This window comes from Hemiscyllium ocellatum, chromosome 4, assembly GCF_020745735.1.
Source record: "Hemiscyllium ocellatum isolate sHemOce1 chromosome 4, sHemOce1.pat.X.cur, whole genome shotgun sequence".
NCBI classification, from domain to species: domain Eukaryota; kingdom Metazoa; phylum Chordata; class Chondrichthyes; order Orectolobiformes; family Hemiscylliidae; genus Hemiscyllium; species Hemiscyllium ocellatum.
Genome location: NC_083404.1, coordinates 66,524,265 through 66,544,229, shown reverse-complemented (window position 1 = coordinate 66,544,229; position 19,965 = coordinate 66,524,265). Strand labels below are relative to the sequence as shown.

General features: G+C 40.4%; 1 protein-coding gene across 1 annotated transcript in view; it reads right to left on the bottom strand.

Moving 5' to 3' along the window:
- LOC132815206 (uncharacterized protein C18orf63-like) overlaps positions 1 to 19,148 on the bottom strand; it is a 79,614-nt gene extending 60,466 nt beyond the window's left edge. The window contains exons 1-3 of the mRNA XM_060824022.1: positions 19,047 to 19,148; positions 5,984 to 6,040; positions 980 to 1,091 (exon numbers count right to left, since the gene is read on the bottom strand). Of these exons, the coding sequence (XP_060680005.1) occupies positions 980 to 1,091; positions 5,984 to 6,040; positions 19,047 to 19,148 (271 nt within the window). The remainder of the gene's footprint in view (positions 1 to 979; positions 1,092 to 5,983; positions 6,041 to 19,046) is intronic.
- Positions 19,149 to 19,965: the final 817 nt, after the last annotated feature.

Below are 19,965 nucleotides of genomic sequence, written 5' to 3'. Positions count from 1 at the left end.
CGGAAGGTTGAACTTCATTAATTTTTGAGTTACTCATGTCTAAATATTAACTATGGGCTTTTAAAAGCATTTTGAACAATGTGGTTCAATGTTCTTTACCAACAAAACCAAGAAGTAATAATTGCCTTTAAGGCGAAAAAAAAACATCAGGATGACTGCTATCTATAAGAGAATAACATACAGTAGCGCCTCGACATACGAACGACCTCATTCATGAACAAATCAGTTTACAAACAGGATTGCACATAAAATTTTGCTTCAACGTACGTACGAAATTCAAGGTACGAACACAAAAAGCCCTTGTGCGACCATGTAGTTTCATTGTTCTGCTTCGCTACACGCTTGTTGAACGCAAAAGCTCTCGGGCCCTGCGTGATCTCATTCAGGTCGTCTTTGGCGCGTGCGCTGTCAACAGCGTTCGTTGCTACATCCAAGCATTCTTACGCTATCTGAACAATGGGAAAAATCGATTCAGTTTGCGAACTTTTTGGTTCACGAACTGGATCCCAGAACGGATTAAGTTCGTAAATCGAGGCGCTCCTGTATATAAATAAGGAATTTTTGTCAATTTGATACAAGTTGGAAGAATAACACAACGCACATGCTATATTTTAAATCAACTTTGAAGTCTAATTTTTTAAATTATAGTTTTTCAGTTTTCTAAGTTATTTCTAGATTTTGTACCTGGGTTTCTTTGTACCTAAGATGGTGTTGAAAATGGCGGATCTTTACACTTTTACTGTATTCATGTATCCCTGTGCTTGGCTATCTGACAATAAACCTAATTCTAATTCACTATATCACATGTCAGTGTGACAAATCAAAGTACTCTTAATAAGCTGATCAAAACACAACTATATTTTTCAAGAAGTTTATCATAATTATTCATTCAGGTTAGTTTTTCAAATCACTTCCAGTTCAACAAATTCAACATGAAGAGTAAACAAATGTACCAATAATTTAATGTCTTGATAATTACCGTGAATCAATAAGTGCCCTACTTTGTTCCAATTAGGAGCAAGCTTTGCTACCAGGCTATAGGAAAGGCACATTTGCAGGTCAGTGGGAATCACTCGTTGTGGAATATCCATCTGTCATCATTAAGAAACAGTAATAATCATCTCAACAGAAACTGCTATCAAAGTTGTCAAATGCATCACAATTCATCAAAGTGTTGAGTGCACTTGAAGCTTAAGGCAATTAAGATTTGAGAAGTTAATTGAATTGGTTAGTTTTAAAAACATTGTTCTCACTACATTTTCGTCCTTTTATCCTTGTCCTGGATGCACTTGACCGAGTGCTGAGGTTTGTTTCCAAGGGTGTTGAATAAGTCTCAGTACTTTGCCCAATCAACAAAACGTGTACCTGCATGGGTTCTCTGACATGTAAAAAAAATCTTAAGGGAGTTTCATGGATAGGCACATGAAAAACACGCAAAGCCAGGAAAAGATTAGGAACAATTCAGTAAAAATTGGGTTTCAGAGTTTGGGTTTGAGGAGTTCTGAGAAACAATAAGAGGACAGAAAAATAGGCAAAGAGCCTGGAGGGTAGAATTTCAGAGAGTAAAACTAAAGTGGCAGAAAGAAAGACCGACTAAAGAAGGGGAGACAAAAGTTCAGTGAAAGATTTAGACAGAGAGAGAATTTAGGTCAGAGAATGGGGTATGGTCAGACAATGGTAGGATTGGAACTGGAGGGTTTAGAGATTGTAAAGACTGTATTGTTTTATTTTTCAGTATTTTTGGTTGAGAAATCAAATGAGAAAAGGACTATTTAGAAAGCAAAGTATCGTTGAAGGATTGCTGCACTATGTAAATGCAAGTAATCAGACACTCATTCTAAATACTGTTTATACAACAGTTGGTTGAAAAGCTGAGTTACAGATGAACTGGAATCAGTGTACGAATTAAGGCTGGTTATAATTTGCTGATTGTTCTTTAGATTGAAGATGATCAGCCATGATCATAATGAATGGTGGTGCTGGCTCAAAGGGCAGAATGGCCTACTCCTGCACCTATTGTCTACTACATTAGAAACCAATTATCAATGACAAAGTTCTCCTGCCTGCTGACAAATATGTGTGATTGGCTCAGAGGTACTTAAACAGCTTGTGAATAGAAATGATTTAAGGAGAATACATCAGATCTCCAGAAGGGAAGGAACTGCTTTTGCTCTGCAGTGAAATATCATCTGAAGCCTAAAGATAGCAAGTTGCTCTCCTCTTAATTTCTGCCGCTGTGACTTTTTAAATAAATAAATTAGAGATCGCCTCAAAAGGGAAGATGAAGAAGCATCAATCTGAGAGAGAGAGAGAGAGAGAGAGAGAGAGAGAGAGAGAGAGAATGCGAGAGCGAGAGAGAGATAGATACTCGACCACCTTCCCAGTCTTTCTCTGCTCATAAAACATGTTTTATTTTGTCTGTCTGCATAGGTGTGTAGAGGAAAAGTTCAATAAGTGTGTTATACTTTTAACTCGTAGTCTTATGTGTTGATGATTACAATTGTTTATCATCATTAGAAACTAGTTGTTTGTAATAAATAACAAATATTGTCAAGAAAGAAAGATAACTTGTGGATTCTTTACAAGTTAAAGATTTTACAACAGTGATGACTCAGGGACTAGCAGGGCTTGACTGCAGCACACTGCTCCATTGTGATATAACAAGGTGGGAAGCCAATGGTGGTAAATGTAGTGATTATGAGGGCAGCCAGGTGAAGCTTAGAATATGAATTCACTAATTGGTGCTGTTAAACTGGTCCAATCAGAGAGCCCTGGCTGATAGATAAGAACAGGGAGCTGGGATTTGAGGGTTGTCCTCATCTCCCTGTCAAACGATAGGGTTTGGGGCCTAGCTTTGCTGCTCCTCTCCCTTGTAAAATTGCTGTCTTGTGTACAGCTGTAAATGTTTATTGTAAACGGTTTTGTAATTTGTTTAATAAAATAAAAAAAAGAACAGGGAGCTCAGCTTGTGTCTTTCACTGTGTCTCACACACATGGGTGCGGGGGAATAATTGAGCACTACCACAGGTAGTGTGGGGGTAAAAGAAGAAGAAAAAAAGAAATGTCATTCCAAGAGCTACTTCTGAGGGAGCTGGACCAGTGTGCAAGGACTCTCCTCTTGATTGTTTCAAGAGAAGGGGGACTGATTCTGGGACTGGCTGGCCCACTGCCAGTGCATTAGAAAGAAAAAAGAAAAAGAACAGGGAGTTCACCTTGTGTCTTTCACTGTGTCTCACACCTGCACACACACAACATGAGTGCAGGGGAATAAATGAGCACTACCACAGTTAGGTGGTAGTGTGGGGGTAATAAAAAAAGAATAAGTGTAAAAAAAAACAGGGAGCTGGGATTTGAGGTTTGTCCTCATTTCCCTGAAAACTAGTTGAACGGTGGGGTTTGGGGTTTGGCTTGATCATACCTCTCCCTTGTAAGTGGCTGTTTATCTGTATATAGTTGTTAATGTTAATTGTATATAAAAACTACTGTCTAAAAAGATTCAGAATCTCCTCAAAAAAGAACAGGGAGCTGGATCAGTGTTAATACAGGACTGAGCAAATGATGGTTTAGATTGGATGTTAGGAAAGACCCAGAGGAGAAAGTCCAGATCTGTGAAGTATCGTATGGGAGCCTTGAGACTGAACATCAGTAAACTGTTCATTGAGCATTCTGTAGCCTAGTTCATTGCTATCTTAACCGATTGTTCACATAAAATGTAACCTTCAGCACTTTTTATCTAATTTTGCTTAATTAAAGACAACTACAACACCATGATTACTGCATCAGATTAAAGTAGCACAATGAAAACGACTGAATTAAAAATGTGATCTTCCAGTTCATAATTCTCAGGTGTTCACCAAATACTCTTGCTGAATCATAGGACAATTTTAATATTTTCAGTTTAATTTATGTTTAATGACCAAGGTAATTTTTATTTCCTGTCAATCTCATTTCAGATTAGTTTATATTGCATCATTTCACATTACTCACATTCCAATCAACTTTATAAGAATACTCTAATTTCAGCTGGAACTTGATTCAAACCTAATTTACAATGATGAATACAACGATTTTCACTCTATGAGGTCTATATGTTCAACTTAAAATTAATTTCAACCCAAATCCTAGTGGGAGAAAGTTCATAAAAACACACAAAATGCCTAAAAGCAGAATTACTGATGATTTCCCAAATGTATTCAAGTACATTATTACTTGTATGAAATATTACAATGGACTTTTCATCTGAAGAAAAAGGTATCTATATATTTAAACTCTCGTTATGTCAGACTTGATAATGCATATCAATAACATTGGGTCTCTAATATTGAAATCCTACACTAATTAGCAAAAATTAATTATTTACAACAATCAGTTTGAAAGAAAATTATATTTAAGACTCTTGAAAGACCAATAACTCTCATCAATGTTGATGTTATAAAACAATTCAATTCTATTTACTTACATTTCTGAAATGAAGTTCAACTCAATCATGACTAATAAGGAACAATGCTGGCAGTGTATATCTGTATATGAAATAGAACATCCACAACTACAAAGCAAGCTTAACATTACTCAGCACTTGTTGTAAACACAGGGTGTATGTGTCCTTTATGTGACATGTAAATGTATGATGATGAAAGATAGGTGCAAAGCAACAGAACTTACCTACTGATGAACCTAATAACTATGATCAAATACACATAAATAATCTCAAATGTACTTGAGACTCTTAATATAACAGGTATTTGGAGAATATGGCACACAGAGATAAAACAAAGGGCAAGTGCCACCTGGCTGGTAAATACTATAGTCGTAAGAAAAATGTCTTAATTTTCCAACATTCACTTGTATTGGATACTTAAGACCTAAGACACAGGAGTAGAAATTAGGTCATTCTGCCCATTGAGTCTGCTCCGCCATTCAATTGTGTATAATAAGTTTCTCAAACCCATTCTCCTGCTTTTTCCCCATAACCTTAGATTCTTGATTGTCAAGGGGATCAATCTATTTCCATCTTAAATATGCTCAATGAGCTGGCCTCCACAGCCTTCTGTAGCAGTGAATTCTGTAGCTGGAGAAGTTTCTTCTTATCGGTTCCAAAAGATCTTCCCTTTTCTCTAAGGTTGTGCCCTCGTCTCTCTTACCAATGGAAATATCTTCTCAACATTCACTCTGTCTAGACTTTTCGGTATTCCATTTCAGTTTCAATTGAATCCCTCCTTGTCCCTCTAAATTCCATGGACTATAGACCTAGAGTCCATAAACATTCCTCATATATAAGCTTCTCATTCCTGGGACCATTCTTGTGAACCATCTCTGAGCTTCCAGGGCTAATACATCCTTCCTGAGATATGGGGTCCAAAACTGCACACAATACTCTAAATGTATTGAACAGAGCCTTATAGAGCCTCAGAAGTACATCACCGTTTTTATTTTCAAGTCCTCTCAAAATAAATGCCAACATTGCATTTGCCTTCCTAACTACTGATTCAACCTCAAGTTTACCTTGGGAGAATCCTGGACTAGAACTTCTAAGTATCTTTGCACTTCACTTTTTCACAATATACTGCTTATTTTAAATTCCTATCTACTTGAAAAAAATTCCCTCAATGTGAAATCATGGGCCATATGTGGGATTTTTACACTGAAGTTGTGATCTAATCCTGCTATCTTACTTTTGAAGTCAACGGAACAAACAGAAAGAAAGAGAGATAAGATTATTGATTTAAAGTGCTCATCTTAAAAAATAAGCAAAATAAGACAGGGAAACACAAGAAACATACTAAGAAAGCATTTCACGAAAGCATATCCAACTTTTGACAGCTGCTAAAGAACTTAAAACATGTGCATTAAAATCTGAGAATAAATTCTCTAGACACATCCAAAACTTCTCAAACTCTATCAGTAAACTGACAAGTACACATACCATATTGTTAAAAATCTGATTATATTTCACCAATAATATTTGTTCTGTTCAGTAACTTACCGTTCCTCCCTGTTTTTGAACATATGCTTGAATGTTTCCCATCTTATAAAAGGGTATCTGAAAAACAAACCCACCTTTCACAAAACTGTGGATAGACATTGTTTCTGTGGTATCATAGAAATTTACAGCATGGAAACAGACCCTTCGGTCCAACCCGTTCATGCCAATAGATACCCCAACCTAATCTAGTCCCACCTGCCAGCAGCCAGCCCATCTCTCTCCAAACCCTTCCTAATCATATACCCATCTAAATGCTTTTTATATGTTGCAGTTGTACCAGCCTCCACCACTTCCTCTGGCTGATGAGCAGAATTTTCATGGAACTATATAGTTTGAAAAGCATAGGTTATGGATGTCAAATAAATATTTAGATGAATGAGATTTTCCCTTTCTTGACTTCCCTGGCATAGGCACATGTTAGTTAAGTGCCTTTCAACATGCTTCGTACTTGTGTCTTTAGCATTATGCTAGGATCTTCACCCGCATATTTTCTAAAATCTACTTTTTCACTTATTTACTGAAATACTGGTTATTGTGTTATACTTATTGAAGTTCAGAGCCAAACACCAAAAGTGTAGTTTAAAATGGGACTCTGCCTGAAAATGGCTACAACTAAAGTTAAATATGCATCTAGAAGCCTGCCAACATCAGCCCAGGCTGCAATCTAGTCAGCTCAGCGTTGAACACATTGAGCAGAGAGGGACTGCAGATCAAGATTAATGGCAAATTAGTAATTGTTAGAAGCGTTTGACCCGGAATATGATATCAAAAGATATTGTTATTGGTATCTTTCCCAGCATAACTGAACTTCTAAAGGTATGATCATCAAAATTACTTATATCAAATGAAAATAATGGCGATACTAGATAGATCCCATCACTAGGGATAGGCACGGTGGCACAGTGGTTAGCGCTGCTGCCTCACAGCGCCAGAGACCCGGGTTCAATTCCCACCTCATGCGACTGACTGTGTGGAGTTTGCACATTCTCCCCGTGTCTGCTTGGGCTTCCTCCAGGTGCTCCGGTTTCTTCCCACAGTCCAAAGATGTGCTGGTCAGGTGAATTGGTCATGCTAAATTGCCTGTAGTGTTAGGTGTAGGGGTCATTGTGGACTTGTTGGGCGGAAGGGCCTGATTTCACACTGTAAGTAATCGAGGATGAGTTCAATTTACCACCACTTTCTGTTTTCTAATGTTAACTGCTTTCCATTCAAATGCTAATTATCATCGATTCATATTCCAGTCTCCAATTTAATCATCTGTCAAACAGTTTTGTGAACATTGAGGCTTATTTCCATCATACGTAATGTTAGATGAAGATCGATAATTTGTGGCTTTCTTTTCCTAAATAATTTAATTACATCAGTCACAATAAATTTATTGAGCTTCTGATATTAGCCTAAGAAGGATTCACATTTTTGGATCACTGGAATCTCTTTTGGGGTAGAAGTGACCTGTACAAGAAGGATGGATTGCACCTAAATTGGAAGGGGACTAATATACTGGCAGAGAGATTTGCTAGAATTGCTCAGGAGAATTTAAACTAGTAAGGTGGGGGTGTGGAACCCAGGGAGATAGTGAGGAAAGAGATCAATCTGAGACTGGTACAGTTAAGAACAGAAGCAAGTCAAACAGTCAGGGCAGACAGGACTAATAAATTAAACCACATTTATTTCAATGCAATGGGCAGATAAACTCAGGGCTCAGGAACATGGGACTGGTTTATCATAGCAATTACAAAACTTGGCTCAGGGATGGGCAGAACTGGCAGCTTAATATTCCAGGATAAAAATGCTACAGGAAGGATAGAAAGGGAGGCAAGAGAAGAGGGGGAGTGGCGTTTTTGATAAGAGACAGCATTACAGCTGTACTGAGGGAGGATATTCCTGGAAATACATCCAGGGAAGTTATTTGGGTGAAACAGAGAAATAATAAAGGGATGACCACCTTATTGGGATTGTATTATAGACCTCTAATAGTCAGAAGGAAATTGAGAAACACACCTGTAAGGAGATCTCAGCTATCTGTAAGAATATAGGGCAGGTATGGTAGGGGACTTTTAACTTTCCAAACATAGACTGGGACTGCCATAGTGTTAAGGGTTTAGATAGAGAGGAATTTGTTAAGTGTGTACAAGAAAACTTTCTGATTCAGTATGTGGATGCACCCACTACAGAAGGTGTAAAACTTGACCACCTCTTGGGAAATAAGGCAGTGGGGGAGCACTTTGCCGCCAGCAACCATCGTTCTATTAGATTTAAAATAGTGATGGAAAACGTTAGACCAGATCTAAAAGTTGGAAGTTCTAAATTGGAGAAAGGCCAATTTTGACGGTATTAGATGTTTGCAAGTAAAAGGACAGCTGGAAAATGGGAAGCCTTCAGAAATGAGATAACGAGAGTCCGGAGAAAGTATATTCCTGTTAGGGTGAAAGGAAAGGCTGGTAGGTATAGGGAATGCTGGATGACTAAAGAAGTTAAGAGTTTGGTTAAGAAAACAAAGGAACCATATGTCAGGTATAGACAGGATAGACCGACTGAATCCTTAGAAGAATATAAAGGAAGTAGGAGTATACTTAAGAGGGAAATAAGGAGGGCAAAAAGGGGACATGAGAAAGCTTTGGCAAATAGAGTTAAGGACAATCCAAAGGGTTTTTACAAATACATTAAGGACAAAAGGGTAACTAGGGAGAGAATAGGGCCCCTCAAAGCTCAGTAAGGTGTATTTTGTGTGGAGCCACAGAAAATGGGGGAGATACTAAATTTGTATTTTGCATCAGTATTTACTGTGGAAAAGGACATGCAAGACATAGAATGTGGGGAAATAGATGGTGACATTTTGAAAAATGTCTATATTACAGAGGAAGAAGTGCATAAAGGTAGATAAATCCCCAGGACCTGATCAGTCCCCTAGAACTCTGTGGGAAGCTAGAGAAGTGATTGCTGGGCCTCATGCTGAGACAGTCACAGGTGAGGCGCCAGAAGACTGGAGATTGGCTAACATGGTGCTACTGTTTAAGAAGGGTGGTAAGGACAAGCCAGGGAACTATAGAACAGTGAGCCTGACCTCGGTGGTGGGCAAGTTGATGGAAGGAGTACATGTATTTGGAAAGGCATGGACCGTTTAGGGATAGGCAACATGGCTTTTTAGATTAGATTACCTACAGTGTGGAAACAGGCCCTTCGGCCCAACAAGTCCACACTGACCCGCCGAAGCGCAACCCACCTATACCCCTACCTAACAGTACAGGCAATTTAGCATGGCCAATTCACCTGACCCGCACATCTTTGGACTGTGGGAGGAAACCGGAGCACCCGGAGGAAACCCACGCAGACACAGGGAGAACGTGCAAACTCCACACAGTCAGTCGCCTGAGTCGGGAATTGAACACGGGTCTCAGGCGCTGTGAGGCAGCAGTGCTAACCACTGTGCCACCGTGCCGCCCACCGTGGCTTTGTGTGTGGGAAGTAATGTCTCACAACTTGATTGAGTTTTTTGAAGAAGTAACCAAGAGGATTGATGAGGGCAGAGTAGTAGATGTGATCTATATGGACTTCAGTAAGGCTTTCAGTAAGGGAGACTGATTAGCAAGGTTAGATCTCATGGAATACAAGGAGAACTATCCATTTGGATACAGAACTGGCTTAAAGGTAGAAGACCGAGGGTGGTGGTGGTGGAGGTGGAGGGCTGTTTTTCAGACTGGAGGCCTGTGACCAGTGGAGTGCTACAAGGATTGGTGCTGGGTCCTGTACTTTTCGCCATTTATATAAATGATTTGGATGTGAGCATAAAAAGGTATAGTTAGTAAGTTTGCAGATGTCACCAAAATTGGAGGAGTAGTAGACAGCGAAGAAGGTTACCTCAGATTACAACAGGATTAGATTAGATTCTCTACGGTGAGGAAACAGGCACTTCAGCCCAACAAGTCCACACCGACCCTCCGAAGAGTAACCCACCTAGACCCATTTCCCTCTGACTGATGCACCTAACACTATGGACAATTTAACACAGCCAATTCATCTGACCTGCACATCTTTGGACTGTGGGAGGAAACCGGAGCACCCGGAGGAAACCCACGTAGACATGGGGAGAATGCGCAAACTCCACACAGACAGTCACCCAAGGCTGGAATCGAACCCGGGACTCTGGTGCAGTGAGACAGCAGTGCAAACCACTGAGCCACAGTGCCGCCTGATCTGATCTTGATCAGGTGCGCCTGTATACTGACAAGTGGCAGATGGAGTTAAATTCACATAAATGAAGGTGCTGCATTTTGGGAAAGAAAATCTTAGCAGGACTTATACATTTAATGGTAAGGTCCTAGGGAGTGTTGCTGAACAAAGAGACCTTGGATTGCAGGTTCATAGCTCCTTGAAAGTGGAGACGCAGGTAGATAGGAAGGCGTTTGATGTGATTTCCTTTATTGGTCAGAGTACTGAGTACTGGAGTTGGGAGGTTATGTTGTGGCTGTATAGGACATTGGTTAGGCCACTGTAGGAATTGCGTGCAATTCTGGTCTCCTTCCTATCGGTTGTAAAACTTGAAAGGGTACAGAAAAGATTTACAAGGATGTTGCCAGGGTTGGAGGATTTGAGCTGTAGGGAGAGGCTGAACAGGTGGTGCTGTTTTCCCTAGAGCATCGGTGGCAGAGGGGTGACCTTATAGAGGTTTACAATATTATGAGGGGCATGGAAAGGATAAATAGACAAAGTCTTTTCCCTGGGGCGAGAGAGTCCAGAACTAGAGAGCATAGGTTTAGGGCGAGAGGGGAAAGATACAAAAAAGACCTAAGGGGCAACTTCTTCACACAGAGGGTGGTACGTGTATGGAATAAACTGCCAAAAAAAGTGGTGGAGGCTGGTACAATTGCAACATTTAAAAGGCATTTGGATGGGTATATGAATAGGAAGGGTTTAGAGGGATATGGCTCGGGTGCTGGCAGGTGGGACGAGATTGGGTTGGGATATCTGGTCGGCATGGACATGTTGGACCGAAGGGTCTGTTTCCATGCTGTACATCTGTATGACTCTAAGATCCTCCATCTCCTTTTATAAGGTTCCAGGTTTTATCTGATGTGATTAACTATAGCTTGAGATAAGTCAGTTAAGTTGGTAAAAATTATAGAACTTCAAAGTATTGGAAAAAAAAATTGACACCACATAACACAAGTCTCCATTATCATGAGAGAATATGGGGCAAATAGGTAGATTTAAGAGAAACAGTATTTAAAATCTAAAAAGCAGTTCGATGATTCAATTCCAGAGATCAGATCATGCTCAAAAGGCAGAAGTGCAAAATAGGTTGTAGGGCAAGACGTGAAGCATTTGAAAAAACAATTACTTTTAAAATGGAGTTTTCACTGTGAAGTATACAATGCAGAAGCCAAATTGTATACAGCAGGATTTCGTTGAGAGCATATGAGATAAATTACCTGCATATAAGTTTTAATGATCTTGAGGATGATTGTTTACCAGAATACAAAGAGGCCCTTTACTTTCCTTTGACCCTTTTGTGTGAATTAGGGGCTGCGGACTGATAAATAAGGGGGATAGAGGAAGGAGAGGCAATTGGATTTGTAGGTAGGTAAAGCGCAGATGGGAATGGGGTCATATGGCATGGGGTATCTGTCCAAGGCCAGTAACACTCTGGCTTCAACTGGGATTGAGAGGCAGTGTGTTATCGGCTATCTTTATTAACTCAGTCACCAGCTCACTATATTCATGAATCCCCTTTCATTCATTCATAACCCTTTACTAACCTGTTATTTACTATAACACCATTTCTTTTATTCATTCATAAAACTGCAGTTCTGTAGTATCCAAATTTAAAAACGCTTTCAAACCCATCACTGCATTTCCACACCTTATCAGCCCTTGCTACAAGCAGTGTTTACCTCAGCATACAGAACAATACCATCCCCATCTAGTCCCCATGAAACATTACCTGTTAAATACCCTATTACTATGCCATTATCCCTTTAAGAAACTAATTGACAAAACAACGCTTGTATAAATGAATCTCATACCGGCAATAATAAATAAATCTCACCACACAGATGCAGTAATCAGTTTAATGTTCTTTTATTATGATTTCTAACTTAGTACTTTTACTAACATTTTACTAAAAGACAAAAGATCTAACACCTCTAATTATTCAAGCAGACTGTCAGACATCTCATCAGATGCAGCAGCCAGCAATTAGTACATTTTTAATCCATCTCCTGTCTCCTAGAACAGAAGCCCTTCAAACCTTTGTGTAATAGAGATGAAAAATGTAACACCACAGTAATGATATGTAAGAACGGTGGTGTACACAGTAGCTCTTGTAAGAACGGTATTTCAGGATTCTATGGCTGCCTCGAACTTGTGCCATCATTGCTGAATAAAGAGGCTACGTTCGCCAATCAGAGAGTTTGGTCGTTATTTGAATATGATCCCACAGATACAATATATGACCACAAAGAACTAGGCATATGTCAGGCTGTGGTGCTGTGGGGAGACAGGCAGGTGCAAGCTCATGTAGACAGGTTAGGTGGTGTCCTGGGGAAATACAAGAGCAAGATCTGTATGGTGAACTGATAGAAGATATTAGTTTGACCTCAGTTGGAGTTGTAGATACAAGCTGTAGTTGGAGTTGAGGGTGTAGACACTGCAGAACAGGCTTACGATAATGGTTTAGATTAGGGTGGTGCTGGAAAAGCACAGCAGGTCAGGCAGCATCCGAGGAGCAGTAAAATCGAGATTTCGGGCAAAAGCCCTTCATCAGGAATACAGGCAGAGAGCCTGAAAGGTGGAGAGATAAATAAGAGGAGGGTGGGGGTGCGGAGAAAGTAGCATAGAGTACAATAGGTGAGTGGGGAAGGGGATGAAGGTGATAGGTTAGGGGGAGGGTAGGGTGGATAGGTGGAAAAGAAGATAAGCAGATAGGACAAGTCATGGGGACAGTGCTGAGTTGGAAGTTTGGAACTGGGGTGAGGTGGGGGAAGGGGAAATGAGTAAACTGTTGAAGTCCACATTGATGCCCTGGGGTTAAAGTGTTCAGAGGGTTTTTGCCTGAAACATCGATTTTACTGCTCCTTGGATGCTGCCTGACCTGCTGTACTTTTCCAGCACCACCCTAATCTAAACTCTGGTTTCCAGCATCTGCAGTCATTGTTTTTACCTTACGATAATGGTTCCAGGCATGAGGAATTTCATTTACAAAGACAGATTAGAAAAGATGATACGGTTTTCTTTGGAGAAAAGAATGTGGAAAGGAAATCTGATTGAAAAATTCAAAATCATGAGGAATCTGGACACATTAAATTGGAGAAAATGAGTAAACTGTTGAAGTCCACATTGATGCCCTGGGGTTAAAGTGTTCAGAGGGTTTTTGCCTGAAACATCGATTTTACTGCTCCTTGGATGCTGCCTGACCTGCTGCCGGCGGGCGGCACGGTGGCACAGTGGTTAGCACTGCTGCCTCACAGCGCCTGAGACCCGGGTTCAATTCCCGACTCAGGCGACTGACTGTGTGGAGTTTGCACGTTCTCCCCGTGTCTGCGTGGGTTTCCTCCGGGTGCTCCAGTTTCCTCCCACAGTCCAAAGATGTGCGGGTCAGGTGAATTGGCCATGCTAAATTGTCCGTAGCGTTAGGTAAAGGGTAATATGTAGGGGTATGGGTGGGTTGCGCTTCGGTGGGTCGGTGTGGACTTGTTGGGCCGAAGGGCCTGTTTCCACACTGTAAGTAATCTAATCTAAAAAAAAATGTTCACAACTCATGAAAGGATCCAGAATGAGAGGATACCGATTTGAAATAATTAGTAATGGTAGCAAACATAAAATGATGAAAATAATTTTTCATGCAATGAATGGTAGGACACACTGCCTGAGTGACAGGTGGAGGTATGTTTAACTAAGAAATACAAAAGGGATTTTAATTATGCTTCTATAGTTTCCTAAAACATATCTGTTGCATTAAGTACTCATCTGCAATTCTTAAGAATTAACGTACAATAGCATACCAAAACTTATACTTACTGACATAATTGTGAGAATTTCTTTATATTCTCCTGGAGCAGCAAGGACTTCTGGATATAGAAATAGCAGTTCCCTGTGATGATAAAAAGGAACTTCATTTTCTGGGTATCCTGTCACTATTTAACAGAAACTGTTAAGTTAAAAGAATTATACTGTTTATCGAATTACAATACAAGTGATGTTTTTGAATTTCAGAGTCCTCCTGTCAAAAGACTACCAGAGTTTTCCATTTGTAAAACATCCAAAGTATGGCTAACAGACTGGTGCAGAGCCAACATTCTGTCTCTGAAAATTGTCAAGATGGAAGAGATGGTTGTTGACCTCAGGACAGCACGGAGCAACCACTTTTCACTGTACATCAATAGCTCCCCCATCAAAATCGTGAAGAGCACCAGATTTCTTGGCGTACACCTGGCAGAGAATTTCACCTGCACCCTCAAAACCAGCTCCATAGCCAAGAAAGCCCAGCAGCGTCTTTACTTTCTATGCAGGCTGAGGAAAGCCCACTTCCCACATTGTCCCCCCACCCCCCATCCTCAACACATTCAACAAAGGGCTCATTGAGAGTACTGAGCTCTTACATCACTGCCTGGTTCAGGAATTGCACCTTCGCGGATTGAAAGACTCTACAACAGCATAGTGAGGACAGCTAAGGAGATCACTGGTGTCTCTCTCCCCTCCATTACAGACATTTATAGTACATGCTGCATCCGAAAGGCTAAGAGCATTGTGGAAGACCCCACACACCCCTCACTCAAACTCTTCTCCTTTCTGCCATCTGGCAGATACAGGAGCATACCATGTCTCATGGCCAGACTGTGCAACAGTTTCTTCCCCCAAGCATCAGGCTCCTTAACACAGTATAATTGAACCCTTTCCCATCTGAAATTCTTTCATATTGCTGCTAAAAAAATGTCTATTCTTCACCATTCTTCTGTTACACCATAACTTGTGTGTTTTGCACTTATGCGCTTTATGGTGTACTTTGTGCTGTCAGTTACTCTCTACTGTCTCTCACAATAATAGTGATTCACAATGTAATTTACCTTAAGCGATCTGTATGAAATTGCAACATAAACTGGGAACTGCGTACAAAGTCATGGAAACCTTTAAAACAAAATTTAGTCGTGGCTGTTACACTTTGAACGCACATGCATTTTCCCAATCTCAGCCAAATGAGGAAGTGTAAAATGCCCATATTTATCTGTCCCAACACCATTACAGATAAATTTTCTTACGAAACCTTTGTGATCTATTGCCAGAGTAACCTCCCATTTATATCTGACAGTGAATTTATCAGATGTGAGTGTAAACGAGAATGAGGGTGGATTGGAGGGGATAGCATCAGGATGGTGTGCGTGAGTAAGGCTGTTGTGGCTCCCAGAATCAGAACAATATCAGAAAAAAACTAAAAGCACGCTTTAATAATTTGAGAGGAGAGCTAGGCAAAAATCCTGAGTTGAAATTACACTGGGAGGAAATGATGTGGTGACATTGTTGGTCAACCAGTAATCCAAAAGTAAAAGGCAATGCTTTGAGGGTCTGGGTTCTCATCCAGTCATGGGAGATGGCAGAAATTGAATTTTTTAAAAAAAGTTTTTCATAATTGCTTAGTTCACAAATGACCACTAGGAACGGAAAACCTGCCTGGTCCGGCCTTCATGCGATTGCATTCTCCCAAAAACGTGGGTGACTCTCTGAAATGGCCTAACTAGCTAATTGTATCTTGCTAAAAGGTCTTAAAAAGAAAGAATGAAACCAGATGGATAACCAGCACTAACCCAGGTATGGGAAACAACAGCAAACTCAGCCTTTTCAACCTTGCAAAGCCCTCCTTTCTAATATCTGGGTTGAGTGCCTAAATCTAGACAGCTGTTTCATGGACTAGTCAAGCACAGCTTGAAAGTTGTTGTCTCAGAATCATACATTATAGATAACATCACAGATTATACTGCCAACATCCCTGGGCATGTTGTGTAATATGTATACAGTCAGGAGTGGGCAACCCTTAGAGCTCTCAACATTGACCCATGAAATTTCAAGGCATCAAGTTAACTGTGGACAAGGAAATCTCCTGTTAGTTATTATGTACCTACCCCATCTCAGCTGATGCACCAGTATTCCTACAATTTGACCATAAGATACAGGAACAGAATTAGGCCATTTAGCCCACTGAGTCTACTCTGCTATTCGGTCATGGCTGAGCTTTCTTAGCCCTATTCCGCTTTCTCCCTGCAACCTTTGGTTTCCTTACTAATTGAGAACCTGTCTGTTTTAAATACACTCAATGACTTTGCCTCTATAGCTTTCTGCGACAATCCGTTTCATAGATTCACCACTCCCTAGCTGAAGAAATTCCTCACCTCAATTCTCAAGGGTCAACCCTTCACTCTGAAGTTGTTCTCTCAGGTTTTCCTAATAGTAGAACCATCTTCTCCATGTCCACTCTATCCAGACGTATCAGTAGTGTACAAGTTTCAATTAGACACCCACTTGTCCTTCTAAACTCAATCGAGTACAGACCAAGAGTCTGCAACCATTCCTCAGAGAACAAGACCTTCATTCTCAACATCATTCTTATAAACCCTCTCTGGACCCCCTCCAACGCCAGCACATCCTTTTTTAAGTATGAGACCCAAAACTGTGCACAATATTCCAAATGCAGTCTGACAGGAGCTTTATATAGCCTCAGCAGAACATTTCTGCTCTTGCATTATAGCCTTCTCGAAATGAGGGAAACAATGCATTTGTCTTTCTGACTGCTAACTGAACCTGATGTTAATCTTACGAGAATCTTGAACTAGGACTCCCAAGTCCCTTTGTGCTTCAAATTTCTGAAGCATTTCTTCATTTAGAAATAATCTATGCTTCTATTCCTCCTACCAAAGTGCATAACATCACACTTTCTCACATTCTGTTCCATCTGTCACTTCTTTGCCCACACTGCTAACTTGCCCAAATTGTTTTGCAGTATCTCTGCCTGCTCAGCACTGCCTGTCATCTACAAACACAGCAACAATAAGTGAATACCAATTGAAGGTAGCAAGGGTACAGAAAGTGCTCTGGGTGGGGGACTTCAATGTCCATCATCAAGAATGGTTCTGTAGCACCATTACTGATTATGCCTTGAAAGACAATTTGCCAGATCTGCCAAAATTTGTCATCAGATCTGTTACAGATACCTCTGTGCATGACAGCACTGGTTGAGTTACCACTGTACACAAAGTCAAGTCTTCAATATGGAGATACTTGCCATTGTGTCCATCACTAAAACCTTGCTAATTATGATAGATGAGGAACAGATTTAGCAGCCCAAATGTTAGCATCCACGAGATGTTGTGGAGCATCAACCACAGCAGTAGTGTATTTAAATAATTTGTAGCCTTGTGGCCCAGCATATCCCTTACATTACCATTACCAGGAATTTAAATCAGAAGTGACAAAGAGCATGCCAGGAGCAGCACAGGCACACATAACAAGATACTTGCTTAGTACTGTTACATGTTGCTTCTAAGTTTGTGAGAAGATTTGTAGTTCGGATGCTCGTTGTTGTGGTTCTGTTCCCAAGCTGGGAATTTGTGCTGCAGACGTTTCGTCCCCTGTCTAGGTAACATCCACTGTGCTTGGGAGCCTCCTGTGAAGCGGTTGTGTTGTTTCCTCTGTCATTTATGGTGGTTTGTCTCTGCCGCTTCCGGTTGTCAGTTCCAGCTGTCCGCTGCAGTGGCCGGTATATTGGGTCCAGGTCGATGTGTTTGTTGATAGAATCTGTGGATGAGTGCCATGCCACACACACAGACCAAGTCCTGAACTATGAAAGCAACCACCCCAGCACACACAAAAGAAGTTGCATCAAGACACTGTTCAAAAGGGCCACAACACACTGCAGCACACCAGAACTGCAAAAAGAGGAAGAAGAACACCTCCACAATGTATTCGCCAAAAACAGATACTCCCGCAATTTCACCAACAGATGCCTAAGGGAAAGACAATGGAATGAGGACATGCCATAACCCAAAGGGCTAGCCACATTACCATACATCAAGAACATTTGTGAACTGACAGCCAGACTATTACGACCACTAGGACTCATAACAGCACACAAACCAACAGCCACTCTCAAACAACTTACCAGGACAAAGGACCAGATACCCAACAGGAGCAAAACAAATGTAGAGTACAAAATCCCATGCAAGGACTGCACAAAACACTACATAGGTCAAACAGGAAGATAGCTAATGACCCGTATCCATGAACACCAACTAGCCACAAAACGACATGACCAGCTATCTTTAGTAGCTACACATGCAGATGACAAGCAACATGAGTTAGACTGGGACAACACCACTATTATAGGACAAGCCAAACAGAGAACAGCCAGGGAGTTCCTAGAGGCATGGCACTCAACCACAGATCCTAACACATTGACCTGGACCCAATATACTGGCCACTGCAGTGGACAGTTGGAACTGACAACCGGAAACGGCAGAGAAAAACCACAGAAGCGTTTCACAGGAGGCTCCCAAGCACTGAAGATGTCACCTAGACAGGGGACAAAACGTCCGCAACACAAATTCCCAGTTCAGCGAACAGAACCACAACACCATGTTGTTTCTAGTACAAGCCAAACAATAGAAGCAACATGCAACAGATTGTATTAAGCAAGCCCACAGCCAATGGATCAGATTGAAGGTCTTCAGTCCTGTTATGAATGACAGTGGACAATTAAAGAACTAAGAAAAGCAGGTTTCACAAATACTCATATCCTCAATGATGAGAATGAAGAGCACATAAGTGCAAACAACAAGAATGAAACATTTGTAACCACTTTAAACCAGAATTGTTAAGTGGGCAATCCATTTTATCCTTCTCTGAATTTAATATCCATCTGCACCTAAATCTATTTGACATGAATTTCAGCCTATTGTTAGCACAAAAATAGACATGTACATGACTGGAAAGGAGCAATAAGTAGTGATAGAAGGATATACTTTATTTTTCTAATGAGTGATTTATATTACCTGCATGTTAAAATCTGTAAACTTCTTGCATCAGCATCATCACAGTTCAATTTAATTGTTATGCCACACAATTTCCGAAGGTCAGGAAGACTAATGAAGAACAAAGACTGAAAACTACAATTTTCCTTCATCTTTTTAGGTACTGAATGCGATCTGTACCTGCAAACAACTGTAGAAGATAAATATTATTAAAAGTTGTTAAATTACTGCACAACCTACACTGATATGGGTTCATTTTAATGCACAAGATATCAAGCTGAGCTTCAGAAGTATGAAGTCGTCAAAAATGAAAACAAAAATGAAGAGGTGGGCAATAAGGAGGGATTTGAAGTGGGGAAATGGAAGAACAGGCAAAGAGAAGGTAAAAACTAAATGAGAAAGTACATCTAGAAGCAATTAACAAAGTTAGCAAGATGAAAAATCATGAAGGAAATTAAAGATAAACACATTGGTTTTAAATTTTGGGCATAAGAAAACAAAACTTTGTGCAAAGTGGGAAAACATCAGTGTTTTGGATGAGATGAAACTTGTGCAGAGACGTCGGACAGCAGCAATTAGAGTATTGGTGCAATGAAGTCTAGAGGTGAAAAAAGGTAAATTTTTCAGCAGCACACAGACTAATGGAAAGTCAGACAATGTTACAGAGGTGGAAATGAGTAGTCTAACGATAAAGGATAATAGGACAAAAATGTAGCCTGAGGCTGAAGATGATTTTCAAACTAGTTTGGTGTCACCTGAAAGCGATCAGAGAACTCGAAAGAATCAGTATCTCTACCACAAGTTCGAAACAATAGCCTTATCCTGCCAATGCCCTACCAAAAGATATTAGGCTTGTTCAAGATGGGGAAATCAGACAAAATAAAAGTGACTAGTCTCACATTTCCCATCAAATAACAATCCCAACATTGATAGCTCTGATAAATAACTTGTATTTTACTAAATGTACTA